Consider the following 12,577-nt stretch of genomic DNA (forward strand, 5'->3'; position numbering starts at 1 on the left):
GCTTTATCAATAACTGTAATAATAAATTTATCCTTAAGAATTTTAATTTTTCTAGACAAATCATAATCAATAATAGTACCACTAGGATATGAACAAAAACTGGTATTAAATTTAACCTTTTTAATAATTTTAATTTTCCACTCTGAAATATTGAAAACAGTTTTCCATAGTTTCTGACCATAATTTTCAAGTCGTTATCTTAAGTCTGTAAAATCTACACAACATGCATTAATATGCAGCATTTCTGTAACTTTATTATAATCAAAAATCAAATAAAATGAAGATTGTAACAACAGAATGCCAATACCAAAGATGAATAGACTGTTTTTGAAATAATATAATTTGGAACGGGCTATTTAGAGCATTAAATAATAACAATAGAAGTATATTCATTTTCATTTCCGTTTGCCAGCATGTAAAATCTCATAATTAATTGCTAGTACCTCTACGTTTAAATTGTAATGCAAATCATATGTAATCAATCAAAACTTTTGGGTATGTGCTCATACAGCCTTTTTTTTCTTAACTCACATAATACAATATGTCCTTTAAACTGACGAAGTTAAAAAAAAAACATTTTAATTTCCTCGAAATTAACCTATCTTTATGTCCATATAAGATGTTGTATACAAATAAAATGGATTCTCATACAATTCACAAATGCTTTATTTAATTCAATATACAAATTGTTTATAACAGTAATTACATAACATTCTAAACAATTCTTGATATTAAAATAAATATGTCAAAACTTTTAGTATTCTAAATTTCATGAACCAATGCTAAATATGTACAATTAGCATAACAGGCTTTGTAGAGTTGTTACTAAAAAGAGAGAAAAGAATTTGAATTTGATACGACAAAATTAGGAATAAATGAAAAACTTTTTAAAAAAAAGATCATTTCATCTTAATAAAGTTTTCATTTCATTGATTTAAATTTCCTTCAAGAGGTAAACCAATTAATTCAGATATTTGATTTTTGTCAGAAGCTAACAATTTTAAAACAAAAAGCAATAGAATAAAGATGAAATTATCATTACCATAATCAAAAAACAATAGTCCTGTATAAAAACAAAAAATCAGAATTTACCTCAATCTGAATCTTTTACATAGTAATACATACTACTTCTGCAGAAAAAAAAAGTGACAAAATATAAGAATATTTTATTTTGGTATATTAATTCAAATAAATTTTTTTAAATTTATTATAGAGATAAGAAATATACTATTTTTTTAACAAATAATTTATTAATAATGTTACAGTTAATGTATATTTTGTCGTACAAAAGTTTCATTAGAAATAAATTTTCTTAAAAGTATGAATAAAATAGTTTAAGGAATTATATTAATTTTGTAACTTTCAAAATTCAAGTAATATAAATTAAACAGCTAATTAAGAGTCATAGCTTGAGAACAATGCTAAATGCATAGGCTATTTCAATCAAACCGAAAAGCATTTTATTCAAAAAAAATTATTTGCCAAAAACTGCAAACTGCGTAATCAAATAAAATTTATTTAATGTTAAATCTAGTTTAATGAAACGATTGTCCCTCTTAAAAATTAATTTAAAAATTGGCAATTAATTTTTTTAAATGCAATTTTATTCTAAAGAGTTTCATGTCACAGTAAGATTATTGAACTGGGTTGCAACTAATCCAGTGTTGTTGTTTTTTAATCAATATGATACGTATATCGATAAAGAACTATTTCACCAATTCAGACAACTTATACTTATATTGACTGAATTAGTGAATCAATCTAAATGTGAATTTGTTTTATAATCATCTTGAATTAAAAGATTGATATGTTAAAAATGTATGATAAAGGCAGTGTAATGCGAACTAGAAATTTAATCTTTAAAAAATAAAACAGCAATATTAGTTTAAAATTTAAAAATACATAAAACAAATTATTAATTACTTCATTAAAGGAAAAAGTTTTTAGAAAAATACTAAGCAAAGACTAATGTTAAAAAGCATTTTTTTTTTTTAGGTCCCAGAAATACCTTATATCAAATGGGCAACCATCAAGAATGCTTGTAACTGTATTCTTCATCAGTAGTATTCTGTCCCTGAGAATAATGAAGTAAAAATATTTTCAGATTTTCATAATACTCTAAAAAATAATACACTAACAAACTGCTATTTAAAAAAAAAAAGTAAATTACGAGCCTCACTAGAAACATTAATATTAAATTACAACAGTATAAACATTTAATTTTTAAATAATTAGTTTTAAAAACGTTGTTATTATGATATTAATATAATAAAATGCACTTAAATTTGCAGTTGCTTTTTGTGTATTTTTTTTAACTTTTCAATTTCTACCTTCTTATATCAACAGGTTATGGACTGCAGTCTCTACGCCTCAATTAGTAAGGAATTGCCTGGTTCCATTATACATGAGTATCTTCTGGGAGCCTGGGAATAATCAATTAAATATTTTTAGATAATAACATAATATATTTAAAAACACAGTTAAATGCCCTGATAAATATACACATTCAAGGTTGAACCAATTAATCATTCGTTTTACATTATAATAGGATAAACTATTCAAACAATTTCTTAATAGTAATAAAAAGAGGGGAAAGAGAAAAATTCTGATTTAAGATATAGAAGTTTGGATTCTTAATACTATAACTTGATTAAAAACAAAATTATGAAAAAAAAAAAGTTTCAAGGAGCTTTAAAAGCCTTGGATCTTTAGGAGAAAACTGAGTAGTCAACTAAATATAAAGAGCTATTCTTTTTAATAAACATATTAAAAGAGAAAAAAACTACTGAACTTAAAAAAAAAATAAAAAGTATAAAACAATTAAGAAAAAAGTTTGGAATTTTATTTGTCTTCAGTAGGATGGTTTACACCTAAGGAATTAAGGATAAATATCTTTAATTAACAATTTCAATTATTTTTATTAAGATAAAAATCACAAATTAAATAATTATTAGTTTTCCAAACTATACATATTAAAAAAAGCAAAATTTAATGTTATTGTTTAAGATTCAGATTTATGATTATTGTTAATTGCAGTAAGTAATTTTAAATAGGACATAAATTAATGTTACTAATTATTTAAATTTTAGTTAATTTAGCTATTTTACGTTATTCAAAACATTGACTTCAAATAAATTTTTAGACAGCTGTAAGTTAATCTACAAATGTAAGGTTCATGTTCTACCATACACCATAAGAAAAAGTACAAATTATTTCATGGGAGGGAGAATTAAATTTTGATAACAGCAAATTTCATCAGAATCTAGGATTTACAACTAATATTTTCTAAACTTTATGGAAAAAAAAAAACATAGCAATTATATAGTTTATCTTGAATTTTAGGCTTTTATCTGCCATCTCTGAATATTACTATTTATTATCTTCTCAGCAAAAGAAAAATGCAATTAACTTTGCACTGAAAAACTAAAATGTCTTTTTTAATCAAGAAATCAGAACTGAAAGAATTAAAATGATACAACCATTCATAATACTATATTCATAAATTAATTAAAAAAAACATTAAAAAATGAAACTATAAACACGGATATTAATACCAATGAATGACAGAAAACGAATTACCACAAGCAATATACTGCTTTCTGTCAGCTTACATAGCGAATTTCTACAGCAATGCATGGCACAAATTACCTAATGAATATCAAAAAGAATAAACATGAAAAGGTACATTTAATAAAATCAGAAACATTATTTCCACAAGGCAATTCTAATCAGGTGATTATAAAAGTTCAAAAGTGATCTAAATTGTTTAAAAAGAAGTTTTAAGATTAATTGGATAATGACCAACAAATAATTATGGATAGAGGAATAAATTTGATCTAAAAAATTAAGGAAATGTTCAAATTAAGTCAATTATCTTCCTTTACAACATGTTTTTCAACAAATTTTGCAAATTAGGATATTAAAAGGAGAAATCATTAGTATTCATTTGATCTTGTTCATTCATTTAATATTAAAATAACTTGTGCAGAAAGAAATCCTTCTGTGCCAGATATTAAATATTTCAGTGCAGTTTTTTCCTCAATTTCTACTAAGAGGGAATTTAAAAATGTGTAAATGATTGAGAAATAGTCGCAGAAAATGTTGGAAAGCACATTAGAGATGAATTAACCCTGTTTATTAATATTATTTTCAATATGGTTTTAAATAGGCACAAACTTTCGTAATCACCTGATATAAAAACTAAATATATGACTTAAAAAATACATAAATAATTCTTTTTTTTTATTTGGAACTTTTATTAGGAATAATAAAATTGTATTATGAACTACTTAATAAAAGAAAGTAGACCAAGTTCTCAAGTAACCTGTTTTTTCTCTTGCTTGTAGAGTATACTTACTTCATTACTTAATACTTCGAATAAGCATCTATTTTCAAGTATAATTGTATGTTCACATAATTGAGATTTAAATAGTTTTGATCAATATTAAAAATTTAAGGCATACAATTATTTGATAAAAAATAATAAAATATAAAAAATAGAACTAAGGGTTGGCATTGTATTAAACATTGATCATTCACAAAGATGTATAAAGTGAACTATAGCAAGCTTTAGACGACCAATGCCTGCTTCAGTAGATAATTTAATTTAAAAATTAAAGTAAAATCTCACAGTTTCATTGGTAGTGAGAGGTTCCCCAGTGAGTAAAATAGCATATAGTCATAGCTTCCAACACTTTACAAAATAAAAGGCTGCTAATCCCTTCACTATAATTTAACAAATATCAAAAGTTTTCCAAGGAGCTATGTTATTTTAATGCAACTAGGACAATCAATTTTGAAACAGCAATTCAAAGGCAAATATTTTTAGTGTTCGAATGCAGCCTTTTGAATTAAAAATTAATTAGCAACTTAAAGAATCATCGCATAAAGGTTAATTGTTTGAACTCATTGAATGATCAACATATAACTAAATTTAAAATTGGCTATTGATACATTAAATTCATTTATAAAATTTATATAACTACAGTAGAAATAATTTAAGACTAAAAACATAATTGCAAATAAAACTTATACTTAAAAAAAAATAAAGAAAAAATTCATGACTTATTAAATTTTAATACATAAATCTCATTAACTGAATGATTTAAATACAACAACTTTTAGGGAAAAAACAAAACAGAATTTTTCAAACAATTAAAGGGAAAAAAAAAATCTTTTAAATGACAATCATTAAAAATTAAGTTTAAGTTAGTTAATTTAACTTCTAGACTGTAACAATTATTACATTATTTACTTCATGGCTAAAAATATCAAAAATACACATTTATCATCATTCAAAAAGCCTGAAAAGGAAGTTAAAAATAATGTAAAAATTTTCAGTATAAACACTATTTTATTAGCAAATGGGGAAAATTACATGAGGAAGAATATATTCAAAATATACATTTTAATAAGAATTAAATACACATGAAAACACTTTCTTTTGGGGGTAAATGAAAGTCCAATTGAATAGGGGGCATTTTGTGACAAAATGCGCAAGCTTTACTAAATAAGTTGGTAAAATTAATATGTAAGGAGAAACAGGGGACATACGTTTAGTTTTCATAACTCATTTGGGAACAAATAAATAAAAAGTTTTTGAAAAGTTGCAGATGTTGCTCAGTTGAGTGATGTATCTTGTGTTAAAATGTTTTCAGTTCAAAATCTTCACAGAAGGAAAATATTCCTAAAAAATTGAAATTAATCAATCAAGGGTGAGCAATTTCATTCACATAAATTATTATATTTGAAAAGGCAACAATCAAGCAGCAAATAATCAAGGTATTTTTTAAAAGAATTACTTTCAACAATATATTATTCATATTACACTTATTTTTCAAATAATTTTTCATTCAGCTCTGTCACAATGTCTGTTGATAAAGGAAATTCTAATTTTTTATTGAGCCTTCTAATATGAGCTAATCAGGACTCTGACCAAATCGGATTGAAAACTCGGATTAAGCAAATAGAAAACTTGAAACAAATAGGGTGCCTGATATAATTTGAAATCTACAAAAAAAGGTTAGAAAATCTAAATAAAGAAGGTTAAAAAAATTAAATAGACCCAATAAATAGATTATCTAGAAAAATATTTAATAACATTTGTAAGATTTAATTTAGGTCTATAGTATCTGAGTTCCAATGTTTAAACAATAAAAAGTATTTATTTAATTTGAATTTCACTAATATAAAATCAGAATGTTTTTAAATATAATACATTACATTATATGTGCCAGTTTAACAGAAAAAACACCTTATTAAGAAAAATTAAATTACATTACGTCTGCGTAAATCTGTAAATATCAATGTATAGCGATTAATGACCTCTAATTTATTTTTTATTTTTAAGCAATGCAGGTAGAAGGTAAAAAAAAATATTTTTAAGTTAATAAAATTTAATGTCGACTTGCCTTAAATCTTCTGATGATGTTTCATCAGAATTCTCATAAGGTACAATACAGCAAAATTATAACAAGGTAATTATCTCAGATTTCTGTTATAACAGTAAGCATTCTTTTTATACAGTAGGCATTTTTACTCTCTTTAGAATGATACAGGGTCATGATTTAAATTACTAACATCTAATACTTTTACCACATACTTTACATTTAAATATTACAACAGCATCTATGAATGAGTTATTTAACTTCAGTTATTTAACTTTAATTATTTATTCTTTGAAAAAAAAAAAAACTAAGTTCACAGCTTATACCTCATATCTTTTCTTGAATAAATGGATGTGTTAAAGCTTGATTGATTGATATTCTCTTGGCAGGATCAAGCATCAAAATCTTTTCTAATATATCTTTGAGTTGGCAAACTTTACGATATTGATCATCAGGTAAACGTTGGGAGCCTACAAGCTCTGCCTGCAAATCTCGACTTGGATTAATATTTGTTAGAACTACTACTTTTTCCTGCAAAAAATACATATATATATACAAATGCATACATACAAATATATCTGAAGATTAAACTATGATATAACCAACAAACATATGCATAAAAATTAATTTTACTATGCTGTGTTTTAATTACCTAAATATAATTAAAAAAATTAATTAGTATGGATGAAAGAAAAAAAATCAATAAGAACATGGAAGGCACAATAATAAATTTATCACACATCTAATCGCAAACATTAATAAAATCACATATACTATTCTACATATCAAATAAATCTTACCCTTTCAGTGACTTTGTCCACTTCATGTGAGAGAAAATTACAACTACTATTGAAATGTTGCTCTCGAAAAGCACCTTTTTTAATTATTTTGTTTGGGAACTTTCCTTTTAAATCCATAAAATGCTTTAACATTTGGTTATTGGATTTACCAGCAAACATTATTTTTCCTGTGTACAATTCATATAGCGTGCAACCAACACTCCATGTGTCAATTCCAAAATCATAATTCAAACCTAGAACTGCAAAACCAAAAATTAATAAATCACACACTTGTATGTGTATTATACTAATGTGATTAAAACAAATTATACATTTGTATCAAATCCTATTTTCAAAGAAACATTCTGCAAAATATTGGATTATCTAGAAAAATTATGCCAGTTTTAAAGGAAAATTGAAACATAGTACATTTAAATTTTAATAAACATCTATTAAATAATTTAATAGCTATTTTTACCCTGCAATCTGTCTATTTCCTCTTAATTCTCACATTGTATGAACGCTGAAGAAAAAAAAAAAAAAAATTCCCCCCTTGGTCAAAGAAAACCACTAAAGGAATTTTGTACTGATCAAAATAGCTTTTGAGAATGTGGAGCCTAGTGAAAAAGGTGGACAGAATAGCAAATTGCAATATAGCTCTTATTGAGTTATAAAACACATATGACACTGAGCGTGGGGCTGATGAAACAAGATGCAATTTCCGAATCCACCCTTTCTAGACGTTTTTCTTAAATCATTATCATTAATTCTTTTGATATCAAGTAATATTTTCCGAATTTACCATTTAATTGCTTGATAAAATCTTATAATGCAGGATTCCTATCCAATCTCAACTGATACAAAACATAAACTTCTATTAATAACAACTGTTGGTCATTTCAACCATTTTCTATTAGACCTTTTCACTGAACATTCTTACAAATAAATAATTTTTCATTTATCATTACTGCCTGTGTTAAAAACAATATCTCCTTGTTGAAACAGCAAGTCGTTAATTGAAATACAATGTTCCAGATACGCCTCCGTTAACTCACTGAACATATGCTTCAAAATGATTTTGTTTATATAGCCAAGCTTCAAAACACACTTCTGAATGGTGGATTTTAATACTTTTGGTATTTCTCCTAGTTCATGCACCATGGAAAGGGAGTTACTTGGGATCAGTGCTTTAATTTGATATTCATTTGTGGTGAATAACATACTAAGATTTATTTCATGTTCAGGGTTGAACTTATTAACTTTAAACTTAGCAAACTATTTCTGGAGTGTTCTTTCAGTTAAAGCCCTTTAGTTGTAAACAAAGCATGTTGTTTTTCTCTAGTGCAAAGTTTTTCCTTTCTAGTAAGGAAAAAAAAAAACTTAAATACCTTTAATGTATTTTATATCCTTCCATATTTTAAGCTTTTAAAGCCAACAATAGTTAATATGTCATAAATTATTTTTCTCAGATACATGAAATTCACTCTTTCCTGACACAAATCATTCAGATATTTTAAGAATATTTCCTTAAAATTAAATTCCTAATATTTCGTAATTGAAATTAAATTTTATCTAGAAAAAAAAATTACATAAACTCCTCTCCTTTTAACTATCTAGTCAATAAATTTTGAGATATAATCAAGCTTCTTTCAAGCATAATAAAGTCTTTATGACTCTTATTTAAAGGAATGTTACAGCTAATAAGTTGAAACTGTTTAAATGAAAGAAGTTTTAATTTTAGTTTATATTTTTAAAAATAGCAAATACAGAAAAAAAAACTTACTAATTTCAGGTGCTCTGTAAAATCTGCTCACCAAATATGGTGTGACATCATTTTCAGCAACATGAGACGCAGATCCAAAATCACAAAGCTTTAAGACAAGCTTACGGTCATCTACCTGAAATATTAATTAGGCAGATGTTAAAGATATTTTGCATTTAAATGCAACTAATTTTAAAAATTAACACATCATCTGCAATCAAATGTAACAACAAAATGGAATCAAATATAAAAAATAATCACAATAATTATTTTTCTTCCCTTTACAGTGACACTGAAAAACAAAGTTACCTTAAGTTTACACAAGAAACATGGTTAATTTTAAAAATTAAAAAACACAACTATTGATCATGAGAATAAATTTTAAATAATAAACCTTAACATTTCTTTTTTTTTTTAAATAAAAAAAGAGTAATCAATAACATTTTTAAGCCATAATGCAGGTTTAAGTTTCATGAATATATAAATTAATCTTTTTACCAATATATTATCAGGCTTGATATCTGCATGCAATATATTACATCTTTTCAGTAGTTTCAAAGCCAAAAATAACTGTTGACTGTATGATCGTACTGCTTTGATATGTAGGCCAACATCTTTACCATATTTCTTAAGAACTTCCCTCAGATTCATACTGTAAAAAGAATAAACAGGTACATCTTAAAAAATAAATTTTAAAAAGAAATGTTACTAAAAACATTAATAGGTAATAAATAAATAGAAAATAACAACTCACTGGTTTAGATAGCATTACCAGGCACTTAAAATAAACATAAATTAAAAAAAATTGTACTCCTAATACATAAAATCTTCATTTCTTTTAAACTATTACTAGACCTATCGACTTTATTTTGAATAATTATGAAAAAAACAAAGCATAGAGAATGATAATTGTCTTGTCTAGATTGCGATGTTTAAATTCCCCCCTCCCTTTTAAAATTTGTAATTGCAATTCTAAAGGAAAACTTTTGATTCACTTTTTCGTTTCATATTTCATTTAAACAAAGGGCAGTACTCAGAAACCATCCTAAAGTTTAAGCACATGTTTATACTTAGGTTAGCACTAAAGGGCTGCCATACATATTCAGATGAAAGTATGAGATTGTGAACATAGTAAAATTATATGATTATTTGGTAAGTTAATGGCGAAAAAATATAGATTTACAATTTTATTCATTAATATATTGTCTTTTATAGTTGTTAGAACTATGCATATGAAAGGTATTGACAGTTTTCCTAATATGATTGAGTAAATTAATTAATTTAAAATTTTTATAAGAATTTTATTCTAAGAGCTACTTGTTGGAACACAATGGTGGCCTTAATTGTATTCAAGTTGTATTTTAACATTAGTCTCTTCTAAACAGGGTTCGTGATTTTTTTGATTTTCTTAAAAAAAATCAAAAAAATCGGATTATTTTGATTTAAATCGGATTTTTTTTATTTAAATCAGATTTTTTTTATTTCTATTCAAAAACACTATAAGAGCTTTAATTTATGATTAAAAAAACCTTATAAATGTTTAATCAAAATTAAATTAATATTAAAACTATATTATAACAATATTTTAGAAGCTCTAACTTACTAAAATAATTTTTCATTATAATGCATAGCGACCATTTTGATACAAGGGCATGATTGAAATTAAAAGACAAGATAAAATAGATAATTTAAAGAATACTACTTTAACTAGTAACACAAAGTTTCAATTAGCACACCATAATTTCAATTTAAAATTGTTATCTCTTTTTTTTTCCTCATGATTTATAAAATGGCAGAATAAATGCAACAGATTGTGTTTATAAATGTTGTCATTCATCAAAAAATAAATACTCAATCTATAAATTTTTATGATAAAATATTCATTTTTAATCCTATATCAAAATACATAAGTTAAGCTAAAAAACATTTTAAAAAAATCTATGTACTCATTGGAATTTTTTTCACAAAAGAAAATCTGATAATTTCAAAGATACAGTAAACATATTATAAGAAGAAAAAAAAATACCAGTTTATAAATCCTACTGCTTCAAATAGACTTTGAAAGGGAAGAATGACACTATATCAGGAAAAAATATCTGAACTCAGCTTCTTTTTTTTTTTTTTTCTATTTTTGGCATATTAAGGTAATTTCTTTTTAATATTACCTCGAGCTTTAGAAACATAGAAATTTCCATCAATAAACTATAATGTAGATTTGAATTCCATGCTTTTTTAATCAATTTGCTTTTTTTCTTTTTGAAAAAAAATCATGTTTATTTACTTTCTACAGCTATGCAAGTCTATATTAAGACAGCATAAATATTTACTTTAATCTGTACTTTCAATGTTAAGAATCAAAAGATTTTTAAACATGTAATTTCAAATGCGTTTAACACACACCAAGAAAGAAAGTAATTTCGCTAACTAAAATTAATTAATGCAGCAATTTATTTATAATAAATTTTAAAACTAAGAAAAGAAAATAATAAAAGTATCAATACTTAAAGCACTGTTTTTTAACTTTTAAAATCAATATAATATATATATATATAAATTAGTTGATTTAAATCAATGATTTTTTTAAAAAAATCATTTGATTTTAATCATGATTTAAATCGTGATTTAAATCAAGCTGATTTAAATCAACGAACCCTGCTTCTAAAGCTGTAAAATATGTAGTTTTAACTTTTTTTAAAATGAAATATGTTAAAAAACTAAATACGTAATGTTTAAGATATTTTCAAATTAATAAGAATTCGTTTTGACTATGCTTAATGACATTAGTCAGGTCTCCAAGCATGCTTAAGATTTTGGTGTTTGAGGTTTCCACTTTTTAAGCATGTGCTTATTCTAACCACAAATAGTTAGGTTTTTGAATACGAGCCAAAGAATAAAAATTTAGATTTTGTTATCTTCTTTCAATACTATAAAAATAATTTTAAGATTAAAATGTTTTAATACAGAATAATTCTAAACTATTGAAGGGACTCTAAACTAATGAATTGCAATGTTTTAAAAGTAAGCTTAAAGTAGTGTTCTTGACAACGATCACATGTGGGAGATGGCAAGATTTTCGCATGTCACACACATGACAAACTATTCTAATGACAAATTTAAAAATAGTTATATTTATATGACTAATAACAATAACAAAAATATGACTAATAACAATAACTACTAAATTATTACAAAACATCTACAGAAATTAACATTTTTATGAAAAAAATACGATTAAATTATTTTTTTCTTTTGGCTGAATTCATCCATATGTTTTAAAAACACATTTATGCAATTTTAGCTTCCTCTTGCACATGATATTTGGTTTAGTTGTTATAAATATTATATTTTGAGACTTTTAAAATAATCACTATTTTAAAAAATTTTGTGCATTTCATGGAAATTACATAAAGTAATTATTTTCTTTAAAAAAAAAAAGAAGAAAAAGTACACTGAAATGTAATTAATAAAGAAAATGCAGTTGAATATGTCGCACATGACTAGGGAATCACCCACATTCATAATGGATAAAAACCAAAACTATTTCCAGATTTACCCAAATTAGTTCCATGTTGAGCAGGTTTTTAAGATGTGGTCCTACATATAACAAATATTTTTTAAAACGCAACAAAAAAGAAATTATTAAAATAATT

The 12,577-nt window shown here is 24.6% G+C and overlaps 1 protein-coding gene across 4 annotated transcripts in view; it reads right to left on the minus strand.

The window, feature by feature from the left end:
- Nucleotides 1–648: 648 nt before the first annotated feature.
- Nucleotides 649–12,577, minus strand: part of Prp4k (Pre-mRNA processing factor 4 kinase) — a 28,461-nt gene continuing 16,532 nt past the window's right edge. The window contains exons 12-20 of one of the 4 annotated variants that reach the window (XR_001583806.4): nucleotides 9,426–9,579; nucleotides 8,949–9,063; nucleotides 7,187–7,425; nucleotides 6,713–6,917; nucleotides 5,554–5,686; nucleotides 3,580–3,648; nucleotides 2,331–2,423; nucleotides 2,009–2,074; nucleotides 649–825 (exon numbers count right to left, since the gene is read on the minus strand). Coding sequence is in view for 1 of the 4 variants with exons in the window: in XM_016055406.4 (XP_015910892.2) it covers nucleotides 6,714–6,917; nucleotides 7,187–7,425; nucleotides 8,949–9,063; nucleotides 9,426–9,579 (712 nt within the window). In the remaining 3 variants the exon portion in view is untranslated. Of the gene's footprint in view, nucleotides 1,131–2,008; nucleotides 2,075–2,330; nucleotides 2,424–3,554; nucleotides 3,649–5,333; nucleotides 5,687–6,712; nucleotides 6,918–7,186; nucleotides 7,426–8,948; nucleotides 9,064–9,425; nucleotides 9,580–12,577 lie in introns of those variants that run through there. The other 3 variants (XR_011636735.2, XR_006225816.3, XM_016055406.4) reach the window with 3 other exon arrangements.

Source organism: Parasteatoda tepidariorum, chromosome 3 (genome assembly GCF_982258835.1).
Source record: "Parasteatoda tepidariorum strain Cologne lab strain chromosome 3, Ptep-v5.0, whole genome shotgun sequence".
In the NCBI taxonomy this organism is placed as follows: Eukaryota; Metazoa; Arthropoda; class Arachnida; order Araneae; family Theridiidae; genus Parasteatoda; species Parasteatoda tepidariorum.